General features: G+C 32.2%; 2 protein-coding genes across 3 annotated transcripts; both read left to right on the top strand.

The window, feature by feature from the left end:
- Positions 1 to 9178: 9178 nt before the first annotated feature.
- LOC133697136 (cryptochrome-1) lies at positions 9179 to 15989 on the top strand. Of its 2 annotated transcripts, none has more exons than XM_062119515.1 (5): positions 9179 to 9434; positions 9973 to 10359; positions 12954 to 13175; positions 13352 to 14049; positions 14797 to 15989. In XM_062119515.1, exons 2-5 carry the CDS (start codon positions 10050 to 10052, stop codon positions 15499 to 15501), a joined length of 1935 nt encoding a protein of 644 aa, XP_061975499.1. In that variant the 5' UTR covers positions 9179 to 9434; positions 9973 to 10049; the 3' UTR covers positions 15502 to 15989. The 2 variants fall into 2 exon arrangements, with proteins under 2 accessions (XP_061975499.1, XP_061975498.1); XM_062119514.1 differs by having other exon boundaries at positions 9181 to 9434; positions 13346 to 14049.
- Positions 15990 to 17613: 1624 nt separating this feature from the next.
- Positions 17614 to 18270, top strand: LOC133696810 (uncharacterized). The gene is made up of 2 exons (XM_062119089.1): positions 17614 to 17910; positions 18010 to 18270. The coding sequence occupies exons 1-2, from the start codon at positions 17614 to 17616 to the stop codon at positions 18268 to 18270; spliced, it is 558 nt and encodes a 185-aa protein (XP_061975073.1).
- Positions 18271 to 20340: the final 2070 nt, after the last annotated feature.

The following is a 20340-nucleotide window of genomic DNA, read 5'->3' as shown; positions in this document are numbered from 1 at the left end:
AAAAAAACATTGAAAAAAAAAGAATCGATTCAACCTTGATTAACCTATTAACCCCACGACCATAGACATATTATTGTGATAATTTTATAGAAAGGAAAGTGGAAAAAAAGCATGAAGATCAATTCACAATAAAAAGAATAGGGACCAAATTTGATATAAAAATAAATTTTAATCAAATGTTGAGGGATGAAATTAAAAATAAAATTCAATTAAGAAAATGATATAAAAAAACAAACGACAATAAAAATAACAAACACCAAATTTGATATAAAAATTAAATGAAACCAAATGATGAAGGGTAAAATCTTGAAGAAAAAAAAATTAAAAACACAATTAATAATCAAAAGAATGAGGACCAAATTGTATAAAAATTAATGGCATGACACTTTTATATTTTGGCATGCCAACATGAAAATCGAGGATAAGAAAGAAAATAAATAGGAGGAGAAAAAAAGTCTATCAGATCTCAACCGGTGTTATGCCATGTACACATGTTTGACTACTGTGAAGAGCACACTAGGACACTTCTAATATTGTTGCAAAAAAGCGGTGTTTTTCCATCTAATGACGTCTCAGGTGTTGTCCGAAGATGATGAAGGAACACGTTAACCACTTTTGGTTTTAAAATTATATTTTATATTTATTAAAATATCAAATTACTCCTCAACCAATTTGGTTATAATTGAAAAAAAATTAGAATGAAAATACAAAAAAGCCTTTAGGATGCCAGTATAATTTTTTTTTACTTTTAAAGATAATTTAGTCATTGTATTATACTTTTGAAGATATTAAAAGATCGGTTTGTCACAATCAATATTATAATGAGCAATGTACATTATGAAAAAATCATAATCTTATTACCTTTAAAAACTAGTTGAATGATTTTTCCTTGAAAAGAAAAAATGATCATTTGTTAATGGTATGTATATTAATTCCATGTTCATATGTACTCTCCAACAACATTAAACCATAACTTGTTAGGGTATTTTTGTTTAGTACCATCATTTTAAAAAAGTATTGAAAAAACTTCATGTAACACCCCTACACGATAAGATAACCCGTAATATAACATATAAGAATTGTGGAATTATTATCTTCTGCATACTACATCCTCGGGCACTTTTATACCCATCATCCGTATTTTTTATAACCATTCACATGCATCTTTCAACCCAAAACATTCACAAATAAATATTATACACCAAAAATACAATGAAAAATACAACATTGGACTCAAATTGATGATTTTCACACAAGAATACGAAAAGGTAAACTTAATAGTAAAGATCATTATTTCCAATCTTTCTTAATCCTCTTTTAGGGCTCCTTATCAATAAACATCGACCAATCCTTGATTTTACTTAACTTCCACAGCGAAGTTGTATATCAACACCCTTCTAGTCTTCGTTCATGTGGCTAGCTATAATTTACCCACTACCCCCACACTTGAGCCTGGTACGTTAAATTTTATGATCAATTCCTCATTTCCTTATAGATGACCTGAAATAAGAATGTAGAGCCTCGCTTTGTGTGTTTCGGTCTGGATTTTTATGTGTGGGTGGTCCATGGTGAAGGTGCTGCGCGCAGTTGGTTTCAGGTGATGAAGGAGATTGTGGTTATTACTCGTGGAAGAGAGAAGCTGGCTGGTGAGGAGAGAACACCGGGGTGTTGTGGGTGTCTCGGCTGGTTCAATGGTGGAATGTCTGGCGTTAGTATGGTGGCTATTTAAGAGGATGAAAGGCAGTCATTTTAATAAAGATGGAAGGAGGTTGTGCTTATGGTTGCTAATGGGTTTGTGGTGAGGAGATAATACTATTTTCTTGTAAAGGGTGGTGATTTGGAGGGTGAGGTTGTAGATGAATGGATCTCTCTTTTTTTTCTATAGGAAACGGCAGCTAGCTAGGTTTAGGTTTATTGGAGGGCTAGGTTTTTTTTTTTTTTTTTTAGAGATTTGAAGAGAAAAGTGTGGAAAAATGGTTTTTTTTATAATTTTTTTTTTTGTCTCCCTCACATTGCGTGAGATAACCATCTATTTATAGGTGAAAATTTTTATCTTCTTCCCCAATTGCTTCGTCCAACAAGCAATCTAAATTCACTTTAGTCCTATAATTTCTTCATTTTCATTTTGGTTTCTTTGTTCAAATGTTTTTAATTTTTTTCTTATTATTTTTTTGTATTTTGATTTTTCTTGAAAAAGACAATGTCAATATTGACTTGATGAGAAAAATTAATTATTTTAAAAACAGCTTGTTAAAAGTTGAACGCATTAAAAAGAAATTTGAAATTTAAATTCTTTTAAGAAGACGTTGAAAATGCTAAAAAAATGCAAATATGTCAAGAACATATTTTTTTATTTTTTGTTTTGTATTTTAAAAATATTTAGAAAAAAACAGGAGGTTAAAAATTAGGTTATGATATACTGTGTGTGGACGGGAACTGTGACCCACTTTGATCACCGTTTGTAACTTTAGTATCATTAGAATTATTTCGTTAAGATGTTTTCAATGGTACTCATATTGTTGTAATAAGAGCTTTAATGTATTTCTAGGGTCTTTTTCTTTTCTTTTCTCTTCTATCCTCATTGTAAAAACTAGAGTCTTTGAACGAAGAGTGTGGCTCCACTTTAGTCACTGTTGATGATTTTTCTTGGTGGTTTTAGATTTAACTCATCAAGATTTTTTTGATGATATTGGTAGTGTTAATTATAACTGGAGCTTGTGTGTCTTCAAAATCTTTTAGTTTTGTTCTCTTATCATTGTAATTTATACAACTTATTTAATAATTTTTTGAAATGTTGTGTTTTCCAGCAATAACAACTTTAAATGATGTGTTTTTTTAATGACGACATATGACTATATCGGTAATTCTTTATTAAACCATGCTAATTTAAAAAAGAAACAAACTTTTCAAGGATGATAGTGATTTTTCAACTGTTTCTTCAGACTAACCAAAGAAAAATGAACCGTGAGACACATGATCATTATAATAAATAATTGATAATCGGAAAGACTATCACCATTTTCTGTTTTTTTGGTAAAAAGGAAAACAAGCTGGAACGAGAAATGTCAGATCAAGTGGAGTGAAATTACTTTCGCTTGTTTTAAGGAAAATGTATAGCTTGCGTTGCCAACTAAAAGATTCTTTAAACCATCTAGGTGGTAATTAGTGGCAAGAGTTTGGGATCAAGAGATTTGCTTCTTCTATAATTTCAGGTTTGAATTTTGTGGTTGCTATGGTCACTGAAGGCTTACATGGTCGTTAACTTCAGGGTTCATGGGATTAGTCAAGGTATACGCAAGCTGGTTCGGACACCTATGTTAAACATAAAAAAAAAAATTCTTTAGCAGCGGACGACGCTGCCTTTTTTGGTCATCAAATCATTAACCGCTGTATCTGCGATTGTGAGTGCATGGATTTTCACTGTTGAAGTGGCCCCTAATTACTTTAAAAATGGGTGGCGGCATCTTTTCAAGACCCCCCATTTCCATTAAAGTTGCTGGCCATGGGAGTGCTTTCGGCGTAAATAACATCAGACCTCGAGTGGATGTTTAAAAAAGATATGAACACTAATTTTGGGTTTAAGAACAAAATGAGTATTGAGTCCGGAAATATTAAAAATCCGATTCATTACCATTGCAATCGACTAAGCGGTAGAGATAGCTTTGCATCATAACTTAGCTTCGTTACTTTTTTTTTTTTAGATTAACTTGGTGCTTAGCTAACTTAACTTAACTAATTTTATGGGCATTGAAATTAACAATAATACAAGTTTCTAATCTTAAAATTTATAGAATTTAAACTGTTAATTTTTTAAAAAAATAAATCCAAAACCTGAAAACTTTACTTTCTTCTTCGTTACTTCATTCTTGCTTTCATGGGATGAGATTTGTAACATTAATAGGTTCAAAATTGGAAAAGGGTCGCTTTGAAAAATGGTAGAAAGAAGGAACAAGTTTGACCAGTTAAGTTTAAGCAGCCAAATTGAAATTAAAGGACTCCGAAGTATCAGTGTCAGACAACACGGTTTAGAAAGAGTGTATTTGATTTTTCGGTTAAAAAATATTTATAAATTTTATTTGTTTTAAGATAATTTTTTAATATTTTAAAATCGTTCGTTGATATTAAAAATAAAATTTTAAAAATAAAAAATATTATTTTAATATATTTTCAAATAAAAAATATTTTAAAAAACAATCATTATCACAATTTCAATAATTATCCAAATCAGTGTAACAATTTCAAAATAGTTATTTAAGAAAAAATTATAATAATCCTATTTTGAGCAGTTTATTAAAAAAAAACAATTATTAGAGTTTGACTTAACAGTCTTGTAAGGTCTTTTATTATGGGCTGTTTGAAAATGCATTTTAAACAACATTTATAAAAAAATGATTTTTTTTGCTTAAAATTAATTAATTATTTTTATGTTTTTTACTCATTTTAATATCCTGATATTAAAAATAATTTTTTAAAAATCAACACTTCATCATCAGATCTTATCACTTAAGTAGGTATTAGTAAAGTTACTCAAATTAGTAAGATTCTCCTCTTCTCATCTTCTAGCTCTTTTCCTTCAAATATTGCCATCCTTGCTTCTCTTTTAATCCTAGCAACTTGTTTATAGTCATTTTTTATGGGCTAATATCCAAGCCCGAACCTTTAATCAACACATATCAACCTCAACAGATTGACCCTTTTCGACATTTTAGTGTCAGGGTCATATTGAAATATTCAGTTGTCATCCTTGCTACTTCAGAAATTTTTAGCTTTCTCGGCACTGTATTTTCAGGAATGCACTCTGTATTCACAATCTCGAGAACATGAATATTTCTATCCATACAATCATCTACTTAAATGAAGGGTACAACCATATTTCTTATCATAGAAATGGTTTCTTCGACTTTGACTGTTACCAACATTCCATTCATAATATACTTCAAGCATTGATGCAATGGTGAAGTTATTACCCCAATAGTATGAATCCAAGGCTTTCCCAACAATATGTTATAGTAAGGATGGATGTCCATCACTTATAGTTATTCAGAAACACTTTTAGTCCCGCATACAACTCTACTTTCAAAGTCCCGACTATCTATTTTAGTGAGTCATCATGTGCCCTTACCATCATGATACTCGACTTCATATGAGATACATCATTAGGCATCTTTTATAGCATGTGTGTTGGTAACATATTTAATATTGAGTCATTATTAATCAGAACATTTACTATCAAAACATCTTTTCATTGTATCTTGATGTATAATAGTTTATTATGTCCAATATCTTCGGGTCCAGCTCATCCACAATGAAATATAGATAATTTAAGGCTTGAATTCTGCCTATCACGTGTTCCATGGTCTCTTGATTGATATTTTGAGACACATGTGCCTCATATTGTCCTTTTTATAGAGTCTTTCGATGCAGTTTAGAACTTAAGATCAAAGATAACAAAGATATTTTAGCAACAATTCTTTTGAGTTGCTCAACGATATTATACTCATCTATTACAAGCTTTTTTACTTCCTTTGGACAAATTAATTATCTCTTTACTCTTAGCCTTTCTCTACTTCTCAAGCTCCCTTGGGGTAAAACATTTTCCATTATGAGTACTATGAGTCAAGCTTCTAATTTCTTCTTGAAAAACAATTACTAGTTGTGTGTTTTGGAAGAAAAAACTCATAATTATATGGCAAGACATTATAGCTCTCATTACTTGCTCTACTCTGGATCTGGACAAAATCAGCTTGGCTAACCCACTGCAGTAAATTACACCCAACAAATGTCTATATTCTTTCTAAGTTCTTCAACTCTGAGTATCTCTTTGGTTTACCCATTTACTAGTCAATACACAATGTTATATTAAATTTAAAACTTGTTCAAAATAAAATCTGATGATTTGAGTTGGACTTGGTGGCTAATCAAGTCTAAAGTGAAAGGTTTAATTACTATGCTTAGAGGTGCATAGCATTAGAAAGTTTAAGTTTTCCTTTAAGGTGCCTTGCGGCTTTTATTTGTAGGTCTCAAGACATGACCCGGATGATCAAGATCAGGAACGAGAAGGACTGAATTCTATTCAATTATAAAATAATATATGTTTGAAAAATATATTTTTAATATCAAAATATCAAAACTATAATATATATATAATAATAAATTTTTTAAAAATATAATTTTAAACAGACACCAGACATGGGGTTGAACATGGTCCTACCTATTTTTTTAATGTTCTTTCCTTGTGGGGTTCGTGTTTAGATTTTAGCGGTACTTGCTACAGTTATTTATAATTTATAATGCTCTGTTTGGTTGCCAGAAAACGACTCCACGGGAAACAAATTTTAAGAGCAGGCATCTCTTAGTATTTCGCTTTCTGATGGAAAATGAGCTCGAAAAACAAACAAGCCTTCGACTAAACATACAAAGTGCACGGTATCAGATAGTATTTGGTCTTTCTTGTGCCATTAATGTGCAATCATAGAACGTATTTGTGGGTTAAGGTTTCCTAAACATGGAATGACACTGTGATTAAATGTACTATATAGTGGGCCCTCTGCTACACCGCCGACAGGATTTTTTTTTCAATATAAAAAAAGGTGTCAAGGTGCTAGAGTGTGTTTTATAGAAATAATAAAATCTTAATCATTGACTAAAATGTGAAATATATATTTAATAAAATAAATTAAAAATTATATCCATCAATCAATATTAAAAAATATAATATTAATTAAAAACTAAGTTAGGAAGTTGAGAAGCGAATGCATATAAAAATATTTGATTATGTGTTGTAGAGAGCCTTTTAATTCTTTTTTAGTTTAATTATATTACACTAATATATTTTATAAAAAGAATAATAATTTAAATTTTATTGAAACAAAATTATTTGCTAGTAAAAATCTTCATTTTCTTATTAGTATCCTTAGTATAAACAAAAACTAACAATTTTTCTATATCATTTATTTAATAAAAAACAAAAGCATTAAGAAGATAAAGATTAAAAAAAATATCTTAGACTAAAACTCATTTGTCTCGTTGCTCACTAAAATATCTATTTTTTAAACAACATTCCATCATCATCTCATCATCAGCAAGTTTCAATTATAAAAAAATAAAATAAAACTTTGATAATTTTAATACGAGTATATTAAAAAACATACGAATAATACAATATTTGTGCATTGTCATGAGGAACTCTTTAAAATTGTCATCAAACCTGACTTTGTTGATCTTGCTATCCAAAATCCTTACCTAGATCAAGTTTCAAATAAAACAATGTGTGAGTTGATTTGATAAAATATGATTAGCTCGCTGAATTAAAAGACAACAAAGAAGAGCAATAAAAAGCATGGTTTGACAAAGAAATTTTTCAAGATGACATTTTTTTTGTTGTTGTAAATATTAAAACACAAACATGTTGAATTGATATTGGTCAACCAATAAAATCTGTAGCTTAGATCATATACTATATTGAGTTTAGTAAGTTTGCTTTTATGAAATTATTTTTTATTCAATTGTATAATAACAAAGATAGACAATTAAAGTAAATAAACCAAATAAACTAAAATATTGATTATTATTGGATGCACAAAAAGAACCCTCGCTAATATTTTGAAAGCGATTTGTACAATCTTATTCGATAATAGAGTAAAAAATAAATAGATTTCATAAAATAATATCTAAAATACATTCTTAATTAATATAATAATTTAAAAAACATACCAAATATATTTTTAAAATTGTTTATTTTTTAAGAAATTATATCAAAATTGTTGAGAAACAATAAAAAAAAAAAGTCAAGCGCACTAGCTTGATGACCTATGATCCCCGAGCCATGAAAAAAGCTCGTACAAGTGGGCTTGCCAACCTAGGCTTGCTCGTCTTTTTTCTCAAGTTGGACGGACATGATTTTTTTTAATAAAAAAAGTAAATGATGAGTTGTTTGCTACCTAAAATCCAACCACCAGAAAGGTGGCTAGAAAATCAGGGGTTGCTATTTCAATCTTAAAATTTATTTCAATTTATTTTAACTTAAAAACACTTAATAAATATCATTATATTCTTAAAAAAAATAATTTATCAACCCAAAAAACCCAAACATGTCTAAAAACACATAATCAAACAATGAAAAAATTTATCTCTCAACCCCAATATATTTTTTTTCAGGTAAGATGAAGGTTTAAAAACACTTCAATGGAACTCCCTATGTCAAATGAGATTAGTTGACAACCTTCCTTTTTTACTATTAGAATGTAGTTTTCAATAAATTTTTTTATCTTTCATTGTTTCCCAACGACTTTTTCTCCCTCCTCAAACTTAAGGGTTTGAAATGTAAATAAAATGAAGTTTTTGACTAAATCATATAACTTTCAAACTAAAGAAACAAAAAAACAATCTAGATAGAATCTCAAGACTAATTTTTTTAAAAAAGATGTTAACACTTTTTTTTAAAAAAATAAAAAGGTTGTTGTTTCACCAAGCTTTCCTTGTCTTTTATTCTCTACAAAGAACAAAACTGAATTTTTCTTTTTTGCAAAACTAAGAATCAATTTAATATCGAGACGATTTTTTCAAGATTGTAATAAATCAATTGAAATCAATACGAAATAAATAATCAAGCAAATCACCACCAATCAACACAACGTGAAATGATGAAATTAAAAAAAATTAATGGGCAAATTAAAAAATTAAAGGACTAAAAAAGATTTTTTTGAAATAAATGATTGCTATTTCACCTTACTTTCAATTTTGGTACCCTCGTTTTTTATTTTTTTGCAAACAATTAAATCAATTTCTCTTTTGATAAATCAAGAACCAATCTAATATTATAATATTTTTTAAACTATGATAACCCAATATAAAATAATAATAATAAAATCATCCAACCCAAAAAAGTTGAAAAAAAATTTAATTAACATGATGAAAGAAAGGACAAAAAAAATTAGAATGAGGAGGATAATAGTGTTTTCCTAATTCATTTTTTTTTATAATATAATATAATTTATACATGATAATGATAATAATTAGCTAAGACTAGAAGAGACAGAATATAGGAAAATTCAAGGAAACTTGGATGAGCAAGAACAACATTTAATAATAATATACTTCCTATTATTTGGTATTTACAAATAACAACAGCCCATCGACGAGAGCAGACAAGACAAGCCATGACCATTGCCGACCCACTACTATCTAATCCACGTCGCTGTCGTTGATAGCCCACGTGATCTTGATCAACAAAGAACAGACTCAATTACTTCACAATAAAGACAATAGCAATGCCCATTTCTTCAAACCCACTGTCACTTCACAAATGTTCTAACACAGGCTTCGCCATTACAGGCTACTAGAAGCTGGAAATTTACTGGGTACTGCTAGTGCTACGTCATTCATCCATTTATCTATCTACCTGTTCTTAAAAAATCAACCTCAACACCAACTGGGTATGATCAGAAACTTTCTTTCTTTTTTCTTTTATCGTTTCTGTTTGTTTTTATGATTAGTTATTCAGTTTTGTTTATTTATTAAGTGTTGTCATTTTTTTTTCCGGATAACTTTCATTAATGTAAATTATTAGGGAATAATTTTAGTTTGTGTCTCAGATCTCTATTCTTCAGTCACATGATATCTCATCTTCTTGTTGCACATAGAGTTAAAAGAATTAGTTGAAGAATATTAGGTTAATCAGAGAGAGGTGCCTGAAATGATTTGTCTTTGAAGGTTCTAGAGGAGTGGTCCTCTATTATACAGAAGGTGGGGTGTCTCTGATGCAAAGGAGTAGTTTTAGAGTTGGTGTTCTTGTAGTCTGTGGTGAACTGGAATTTACCTGTTCCCAATTCTTACTTCTCTTATATATCATGGACAACAACTAGGAGCTTGTTTATATTTATATATCTTCTGGTGCAAAAGGGGTTGTGATTCTTGAAACAGAATATTGAGAACTTTTTTGATTGATTGGTCTGAGCGGTGCGAACTTTGCAGATATTCACAGTTCTGAATCAAAGCTGAGTCTGAGATGGGGAGAGCATTAAGAGATCTGAAACTCTGATTTGATCCTAATGGATAGAAGTAAGACCATTGTTTGGTTTAGGAGGGACCTTCGAATTGAGGATAACCCTGCATTAGCTGCTGCTGCAAGGGATGGTTGTGTTTTCCCTGTATTTATATGGTGTCCTAAAGAAGAAGGACAATTCTACCCGGGTCGAGTGTCCAGGTGGTGGCTGAAGCAGTCCCTTGCTCACTTGGGACAATCCTTGAAATCTCTTGGTGCTGAACTTGTTCTCATCAAAACCCATAGTACAGTTGCTGCTCTTCTGGATTGCATCGAAACCATTGGGGCGACGAGAGTGGTATTTAACCATCTCTATGGTATGCTTTCTTTCTTTGTTTCCTTAAACATGACTTGTCCCAACTGCTATTGAACACCCAGATTCACTTGAATCAACTCGATGAAGAATGCCAACGTGTGATTCTTTCTATTTGTTATCTGGTGAACTGTATATAATTTATGGCATAATGTTAATTGAATTGGGCTTTTTTCTTCATGGTGGGGTGGGGAGGTGGGGATTGGGGGAAAGTCCCAAAAACTTGTACAATTGGTGTGAGAGGATTATAAATGTTAACGATTCTATTTTTCAGTTGAAGTTATGGCATATCAAACAAGGGAAACATGCTTGTGGTTCCTAAGAAAAATAATAAAAGGAGCATGGCTGATGAAATTTAACAAAACTCTTAACCGTGGTGTTTTAACTGTAGCATAGATACAATTTACTGTTTATTGCTACAATAAAATTACTTATTTATCTTTTAGTGGGAAAAAAATTAGACCTTGAGGTTTTTTTTTCTTTTCCACTGGTTATTAAAATATTGTCTGGGAGTGTATGTGTCTTTTCATTGTTTAACAGTAAAAATATTCTTTTATCCTAAAATCAATGTTAACAAACGACTTTCTTGACTTTTTTCAAGTTTCTTAATAGTAAAAATATTTTTTTACCCTAAAATCAATGTTAACAAACGACTTTCTTGACTTTTTTCAAGTTTCTTAATAGTAAAAATATTTTTTTGCCTCCGGGAACAAAAATTGTTAGTCCGAGTTTTTTTAGTTTTTTTATTGTCCATGTACAATACAATTACGAATTTAACCTTGGATTGGACAAAAAGTAGCTTTGCATTTGGGTTTTGTTTTTTGTACTTTCACATGGGTATTTTATATAATTAACAGGGTCATGAGGGATGTTTTGGTATTTTCATGTTTACTTTTGAATATTTAAATCAGAAAACCGTTGGCGCGTGTTGATCACATGCCAACGAGTGGGTGGCACCTGAGCCATTCAGGCGGTGTGTGGGACGCCACTTGATGGCCAAATCTGGCCTTCTGCTGTTTTCCTAGATGCGCAATCATGCCTTTTTCCACACAAAGCAACACGTGTCTGTTTATGGTGGTTGGATTATCAATGGCGGTCATTTGTTTCCCTTCTTTTTCTTTTTTCGCTCATGACAGATAAAGTACACCTTTATCCTTTTTGTTTTTTGTTTTTTAATTTCAGTCCTTATTCTTTTAATTTTTTTAATTTTGTTCTTATTCTTTTAATAGATGTTTTTTGTTTTGCAATTTAGTCTTTCATTCAATTACACTTTCTCATATGTTTTACTTTTAATTTCAATCCTTGTTTTTTTAATTTTTGATTTCGTTCTTATTCCTTTTATAGTTTCATCCTCATTTTTTTAATTTTTTTATTCCTTTTATAGATTTTTTTTTAGTTTTCAATTTCGTTATTCAATTACAAATTCTCAAATGTTTTGTTTTTCATTTCAGTCTTTAACTGGCATTGTTTTTTTTTTTCAAAAAAATATTGGTTTTGTGATTAAATTTTTTTCCAATAGGTTTATTACGGTCTCATTACTTAGGTCATGAGTTTTACATGTCTTTTGTAATGTAAGATTTTTGAGAATTGTTTTGTTTGTGTTTGATTTTTCAAGATATTATTTCTAAAAATAAAAATATTTATTTTTAAATAATATTATTGATGTGTTGGGCCTTGCATAGTATTTTTTTAAGGGCGTGAGTTTATTCAATTAGTCTCATTTGTGATTATCTCTTAGGTCATGAGTTTTTTAAGGTGTAGATTTATCTTTGATTGATTTAAATAAACAAGTTCAGTAAACACAATTGGATGAATGTCTCGTTTTGTTTGATTAAATATCTTGACTCTATTCATTTCTTATTTTTTTCAATTTTTTTTTTGTTATTGTTAACTATTTTTTTTTTTTATATAAATGATTATCGATTTATTTAATTAGATGCTTGCATAGGCTTTTCAATTTACACTATGAATATTTTTTATATAAGAAAACACATTGAAGAAGCAGCCTGCATGCTTTTTTTTTTTTGAAAAAAAAATTACAACCCACGGCGAAACACGGGTTAGATAGCTAATTGAAATCTAAATATTGTAAGGAAATCCTAGTGGAGCCGCTCAATTATCCTTAAAGAGGTGGAAGCTTGTGTTTCCTTATCACTGACCCATTAGCAAGTAAAAAGAAATGCCGTATAGTTTTCTTGAAGTAGATAATGAGGTTTTCTATAGTCAATCAGAGTTAGGAATTAACTGGCAATACATTTTCCATCTTGGAAGATGCTCTTGTTATTTTTCTGGGCTCTCTGAGCATGCAAGATGTCAATTACTCCATGATTTTCACCGAATCAATCATAAAACTTGTGCGCACTGATCGAGAGACGCACAACAAACGTGGATAGCATATACTGTCAGAGCATAAATAATTTACTTCTTAAATAATCTATTAAGATAACTGGTGGATGATCAGCTCTGTATAGGTCTTTGAAATGAGTATGTGTTGCTTTAAGAATGATAGTTTTGAGTACAATTCCTAGTTTCCTTGTAAGAGGAGTTTATTTAACGTCTAATTACCATGCTTTCCTTTCCATTTTCTCGTTCTCCCAGATCCTGTCTCTCTTGTTCGTGATCACAACATCAAAGAAAAATTGGTGGAGCTTGGCATTTCTGTACAAAGTTATAATGGAGATTTGTTGTATGAACCGTGGGAAATATATGATGAAAGAGGGCATGCTTTTACGACATTTGAAGCATACTGGGACAGGTGCTTGCACATGCAGATGGAACCTGTTTCACATCTTCCTCCATGGAGATTGGTACCTGCTGCAGGTAGATTTCAATATGCTCAATCTGGTTCTCTGATTACAAACAATAATAAGTTTAGAATAGAAACTGTTGATTTTGGTGCAACTTCTCCTGCAACTGGAGATTAAATCCCCATGTCTGTGTGTTTTTCAGTGAGGAAAATGAATAATCAATAATTCTCTCTTTCATGACAGGAACAGTTATGAAATGTTCAGTTGAGGAATTAGGTCTTGAAAATGAAGCCGAAAAATCTAGTAATTCCTTGTTAGGAAGAGGATGGTCCCCGGGTTGGAGCAATGCTGATAAGGCTCTAACTGAATTTGCTGAACAGCATCTAATTGATTATGTGGAGAGTAGGCTAAAAGTTGGGACCTCCACCTCACTTTTGTCCCCGTATCTTCATTTTGGAGAGCTGAGTGTGAGGAAAGTTTTCCAGTGTGTGCAATTGAAGCAGTTATTGTGGGCAAAAGAAGAGAACTTAATGGGGAAAGAAAGCGTGACTCTGTTTCTTAGATCCATCGGGCTTAGGGAATACTCCCGTTATCTTTGTTTTAACTTTCCGTTCACTTATGAGAGATCGTTGTTGAGCAACTTAAAGTATTTTCCGTGGAATGACAATCAGGTCCATTTTAAGGCTTGGAGACAGGGGCGGACTGGTTACCCATTAGTTGATGCAGGAATGCGTGAGCTCTGGGCAACTGGTTGGATACACAACAAAATAAGAGTAATTGTTTCAAGCTTCGCAGTAAAAGTTCTTCTTCTTCCATGGAGATGGGGAATGAAATATTTCTGGGACACTCTTTTGGATGCAGATTTGGAAAGTGACATCCTTGGTTGGCAGTATATTTCAGGGAGTTTACCAGATGCTCATGAGCTTGAACGCTTGGATAACCCAGAGGTATATTGGATTATTATGTTTATTGAAACATCTGCAATTGAATTGTATGTATTTCTCCCACTTCCCCAGATGAAACATGCTAAATTTTTGCATAAACTTCTCCAGCTTCGTACTTCAAGTATGTAGCACAACTAATTTAGAGTCTCTTGCATGTGATTTGTGTTGTATAAAGTCATGTGCAGAACATGTTTTCTCAAGCGTTCCTTTCTTACAAGATGGCTCGATTGTGGCTTAACCACACTGGAATGGAAACTTCACTTTCTTTTCATCTTTTGCTTTAATACTGCATGAGAAAATCCATACTTTTGTAGAAGTCATATCGCTGAATCTTGTGGAAATGTCATCCATGGTGGTTTAAATATGGTTTATTGGCTTCTTGAGCTTTTGATAGCATGTTAGATTTCTAAATCCTTTCAACACTTGTTCAGCAGTTGGGGCTTTTGGGGATTTGCTTGCTTATTTCTATTTTATTTTGGTGAATATAGAAATCTTTGTAAAATTTATGATTAGATGAATCCAGATACCATTGGAAACTGGTTTTGATGCGTCTGAAACCCACCCCCCGTTTTGAAAAGGACCCAGTAACTAATACCTTGTAATAAAAACTTTTAGGCCTTCATAGTCCTGGGTTTCCCTGATTGTTTATAAGAATGTAGCAATTTAACAGTAGATGGTGGGTGTATTAATTAAGAGTACAATTTTAAGGCCCTATTTTCATGCCTTATTTTTCTGAATCATGTGAGTCAGATTCAAGGCTCCAAATTTGACCCAGAGGGTGAATACGTGCGGCGCTGGTTGCCCGAGCTAGCAAGAATGCCAGCTGAATGGATCCATCATCCTTGGGATGCATCCATTGCTGTGCTTAAAGCTGCTGGAGTTGAATTGGGAATCAATTACCCAAAACCTATAATTGATATAGATTTGGCTAGAGAGCGTCTTATGGAAGCTATATTCAAGATGTGGGAAATGGAAGCAGCTGCACGGGCTTCAAATACAAATGGAACTAATGAAGTTGTTGTTGATAACACTGATGATACTGAGAATTTGGCCATTCCGAAGGTTGTCTTAAAAGATAAGGTTACTTGTCCTACTAATTCATCTAATGATCAGAGGGTGCCAACAAATCAGAACTCCAAGAATATTCCAGCTTATAGGAAGAGATCAAAGTACATGGAAGAAGAGAGACCACAACCAGATAAATTGCATAATGATGATAATGTAGTGGGTACCACAAGAAAGGATGAAGACTTGTGCTCTACTGCTGAATCTTCATCAGCTAAGAAGCAGGCCACCAGCAGTTGTTCGTTTTCTGTTCCCCAGTATTGTTCCTCCTCAGAAGGCAAGCCTTTGCAGGAGTGTGAATCTTCTGACCTCAGGCAGCCATTGCAAGCACAAATTGAAATGGAACAGAGTTCGAGCAAAGATGGTAAGCAATTGCACTTTATTGTCTAGATGATCGAAGTCGATACAATTTCTAGTTCTCTTATCATGTCCCCGATCTCTGTCAAAACATTACTGAAAACCAATTTGCATGGTTTTCTCCCTGCTTGTCTTCCTTTCGGCTACTAATGCATTTGCTTAGCTTTCCTTCTAAAAAATTTGCATTTGCCAAACATAATATCTCTATCTATCATAAATCCATGCGCTTCTCCACTGTCAATCAAGAAAGATAGCTTATTTGACAGATAAGCTCCATAGCTTTTCAGGGCCATGTTTTGACATTACAAGAGTGTAAATTTGTTTCTTATTGTGTTTGCTTCTTGCTGTCTATAGACAAAATCATAGAAACAGGCTTAAGACATGTAACAAAGTTTTTGATTATCTATGTACCTTCTGACATGGATATGATGCTTTTATGGTATATGTGCGCACTTTAGAGCACATATAAATAAACAGTGAATAACCTCTGTGTAGTCAATATGTTATTTCTGGTTGGTGGATGACTGTCTTGTGTAGGATTCAGCATGGTATATTAAGCGTTTTTCCCACGATGTATCAGATGGTGTTTGTTCCTCGACTCGACAAAACCAGCTAATGTGCTTGTGTGTTGCTGGTAAATAAGAAGCCCACAAATTAGATTTTGTTCTAGTTCACTGCACTAACTAAACAATTATAACAATCAGGGGCACTGCACCGATGAATTTTATTGGTCTATGTAAACAAGTTTGCATCTTGCTCCACAGAAAGAAAGAAAGGCTCGTCTCAGCTTCTTCTTCTTGTTTTTTTTCCACCTAATTGGGCACTTGAGTTGAAAAGAGGCAGGAGGTCCAATATGCTTGCTATGGTTACTTGAAACCATTATAATTTTAGTACCAAACATAAAAAGTTAAAAAATTTAGTGATTTCCAAGTGGCATCGTGTGTTTTTCCCTCTTAGTGATTGAAGTATGCTTATGATATGAGTTTATACATTGGTAGGATTTACTTTCAAATCCCACATTAATATCATATGATCAGATGATACAATGTTTTTAAAGTTTACTAGCTATTTGTTCTCGTTGTGACAATGCAATCATTTAAATTAGGAAATATAGGTAAAATAAATAAAAAGAAAAATTACCCTAATATTGGAAATTACATTTATCTACTGAATTTTGAAAAATTATAATTTACATTCTCAACTTTTAAAAAATATACTTAGCATCCCCCAAATTAATAAGTCAACAATTGTTTAATTATTTAATGTTTACTATTATTTTTTATTTAAAGATTAAAATACCCTCAACACATACTGGTATATACTATTTTCCATTTCCTCGAAACCCTAGCATGCAGCTTGTATATAAAATTTAGAATGTAAATTATAATTTTTTAAAAACCTTTTTGTATTTGTCATTCTACATGGAAATTTTTTTTTTGATTGGTTAAATAACTTCTGTTTTTTTATACCAGTTCCACACATAATTATATTTCAAAACTTAATTTTATAAAAATTAAAAGAAATTATTTTTTGTTCATGGATAATATCCATATTTCATTTATTTAACATTAAAGTTCATCTTATAGTTAAACAACTAAAATTATTATTTTTATATCTTTATTTTTTTAACTACAACCATAAAAACTACAATAAGAACACATTCTTAATGGTTAACTATAATGCCATCAAATAACCCCCCAAAATTTCCTCCTAATCTTCGCATTGGCGTATATTACTCCTAGCATTTGTTAAACCTAGGCCTAATTTTCTTCCACAGACACCATTAATACCTTGAAACCTAGCGTGAAGAAGAAGAGGAAGAAGTATTAGAGATGATCCAGAGTAAAATACTTGCAGCAGATAGTCATCGTTAATTTGACATTATTTCCAGTCTGCCAGTGAAGTAGCTGTTGCGCTTCAAGTGCGTCTGTAAAGCATGGTTGAGCCAAATTGAAAACTCTAATTTCATCACCAACCACTACAATAAAGCCTTAAAACCATATATCAGGCTGCTTGCTTGGTAATTATATGTCCAACGCCGGGTAGCCTCTTTCCATGACTCATCTTTTTCCTTGCCTGTATAGTGAAACACTTGATCGCATTTGAAAATCATGTAGCCTTACCTCCCAGCATGAAAGACCTGCCATGTCCACCAGTTCTTCGAGTCCTTGTAACGGCATAATTTGCTTTTACCGCGACTGGGATGGCATTACGTTATGGAATCCAGCAATAAGAGAGTCCAAGGTTTTGCAGATTTATTGTAAGTGGTTCTTCGTTGGATATGGTTTTGATTCCGAGGTTAATGATTACAAGATAATGGGATTCACTGGTGCCTGGAATTCCACTCGGATCATATCGTACGGCCTAAGTAGTGATAATTGGATGGAAATTCCTGATGATCGATCATTGCGGCCACGGGATTTGCTAGACTTGCTTCTTCAGGTACGTATGTGAATAGATCTTTTTATTGTTTATCACAGGATAAGAAGGGTAGGACTGTGAACATTTCATTCGACACTAGTAATGAATTGTTCGGAGTAGGTACAGCATGGGAGGATATTCTCGCATCAACGAAGATGCGAGTGTATATTTGTACTCTTGAGTGAAGCAATGATGACTCTCTTGTTGTGGTTCTCTCACGGTGAGCAGAAAGACCTTGAAATATGGATAACAAAAGATCACCGCGTCAAGGAGTCTTGGATCAAGAAATACGTGGTTGATCCACTTGGTATGTTTCCTCGCTTGCTTCAGCTAGCAGAAACTGAAGGTTTTGAAACTGTTACAAACAAATTATATAAATAGCATAACAAAAAATTTTATACACTAATAAAACAAGGCTAGATAGAAGAAGAGATCTAGTTGCACCATATCAACATTCTAACAAAATAAAAATTCATGACTTTCAATTCTATCATTAGATATGGCTCAAATTTTTTCATGAAATTTCCGAAACATAGTTCTATAGAAGGCTTGGTTCATTAGAATCATCCGAGCTTTAAAAGACCTCTAAATGAGGCTACAAATATATTGTTTGAGCTAGTTTTATTATTTTTTCTTGATTTTTTCAGGTTTTATGTTTAATTTTGATTTCATATTATTTTTCTTTTTGTTTAGGGATTCTGATTTTATTACCTATTATATATCAGTTTTTAACCTTTTAAGAAGTTGTGAAACTTTTTAGAGACAAAATAAGTTAGACTTTTATTTCATAACTAAAACTGCAAATTAGGGCGCTTGTATTCTAACCCTGTTTTCGACCAAAACTATATCCTTTTGTGCTTGTTCTTCTTCTATTTGTGCTTCCGCTTGCATCAATTTTCTTCTTTAAAGTCTTTCACATTTGACCATAGTCGATCCAAGTACCAACTAGACGAAAGTTAAAGTGAAGCAGGTCGACTACAGTACTGAAAGACTAAGGGGTGTTCTTGTTTACGTGGAGAGCCTGTTTCCAATCAGGGAAAGATGTTCAAAAGTAAAAGATCAAATGAAATTTGTTAGAGCATTTGATATTTGTTTGACGATTGAGCTGAGGCTACCAAATTTGATAGAAAAGAATCTTTTCGAGTACCCATAACACAATGTTTTTCTATTTAATTAATTTGCATGGTGAAGCAGCTTAGAGGCTGATGATGATATGAGACCTCAAGTTACGCCTTCTTATATTTATTTATTTGCTGCTCAACTGCAATTTCAACCTGTAGACTTGAGGCGAGTTTCTTATTTGATTTATTTTTTTACTGTGAAAATAAAGTACTATAAATTCAACAAATATTAGGGTTGTTCAGTAAGTTTTTTATGTTGTATATGAATTATGGTTCTATTTAGCCCATAAAATAATCTTGTATCAGGACAAAAATTGATCAAGCCTCCTTTTATCAATCAATAAACTTGTTTTTGAGACTTCCACATTTTTTTCCTTAACCTCTGTTAACCCCCATAGCTTTCTTGTCAAAGCTTAATTAATGGCATATCAGTCTGTAGTGCTTTCGTCCAGCATCACTTGTGCACAAGTAATCTCTTTGGAGGTCTATAGTACCAAGTTAGGATGAGGCATTCAACTGTAACTTGAGGCAGGAGAGGTTGGAGCGATGCTGGAAACTTGAATTGTGCCTAAAACTAAGATTCATAGTAGATGGCTAGACCCGTGCCTTACAGATCAACAGATATATCAAAATCTCAAGTTTCGGTGTTAATTATGTTGTCAAAACAGTTGCTGGGAAGGTAAAGACAGCTTGTGAATCATTTCTCATCAATCATGAAGCCAGGACAGAAAACAAAGGTATGCAATTGCTTGTATAAAAAAAGGTTCAATGTCTGACAGCCAGAGATTATAATATAAAACATCCATCATGTTGGAATTGGATTTTTAATCCCTATAAGACAAAGCCGTCCTATGACCTTCCTGATGATATTCTGCAGACAAGAATGGATGTCACATTTGCGTGCACATTGTTTAATCGATGAATTAGCAGGCAGTTTGTAAAACGAATCAAGTCTGATAACGAAGTTTAATGATGAAAACTAATTTTTGTTAACTTCAATACGAGGTAAGAGTATTTTTTTACACATTCTGCTTGGAATTTGGGCAGCAATCAGTAGGCATGCCGTCTCCAAGGAAGCAAATAAAGGCTAACGATTCGTGTTTCTCTCCTGTTTTTGCATCCGTGCCATTTCTTTCTTTTAAGGGCTAGCAGGAGCTTGGGGGGTTAAAGAAGATTGATAATGTTTCAAGGCCGAATGTTCATTAATTGATTGAAACGGAAAGGGAGCTTTGCTTACCACGATATATTTGTCTCTACCGCAACATTCTATCACAAGTTTTGGTGAACAGTGAGTACATGAAAGTTTCGAGGAAACGAATTTATTTTTAAT

Source organism: Populus nigra, chromosome 6 (assembly GCF_951802175.1).
Source record: "Populus nigra chromosome 6, ddPopNigr1.1, whole genome shotgun sequence".
Lineage (NCBI taxonomy): Eukaryota > Viridiplantae > Streptophyta > Magnoliopsida > Malpighiales > Salicaceae > Populus > Populus nigra.
The sequence above is the reverse complement of the archived record's forward strand: the minus strand, read 5'-3'. Positions and strand labels throughout refer to the sequence as shown.

Bases quoted from the DNA above. Each gene is read 5' to 3' on its own strand.
- LOC133697136 (XM_062119514.1), top strand. From the start codon at position 10,050: ATGGATAGAAGTAAGACCATTGTTTGGTTTAGGAGGGACCTTCGAATT. The intron at 10,360-12,953 runs GTATGCTTTCTT...TCGTTCTCCCAG, and splicing joins GGTATTTAACCATCTCTATG to ATCCTGTCTCTCTTGTTCGT. The intron at 14,050-14,796 runs GTATATTGGATT...CATGTGAGTCAG, and splicing joins AACGCTTGGATAACCCAGAG to ATTCAAGGCTCCAAATTTGA.
- LOC133696810 (XM_062119089.1), top strand. From the start codon at position 17,614: ATGTCCACCAGTTCTTCGAGTCCTTGTAACGGCATAATTTGCTTTTAC. The intron at 17,911-18,009 runs GTACGTATGTGA...TGTTCGGAGTAG, and splicing joins TGCTAGACTTGCTTCTTCAG to GTACAGCATGGGAGGATATT.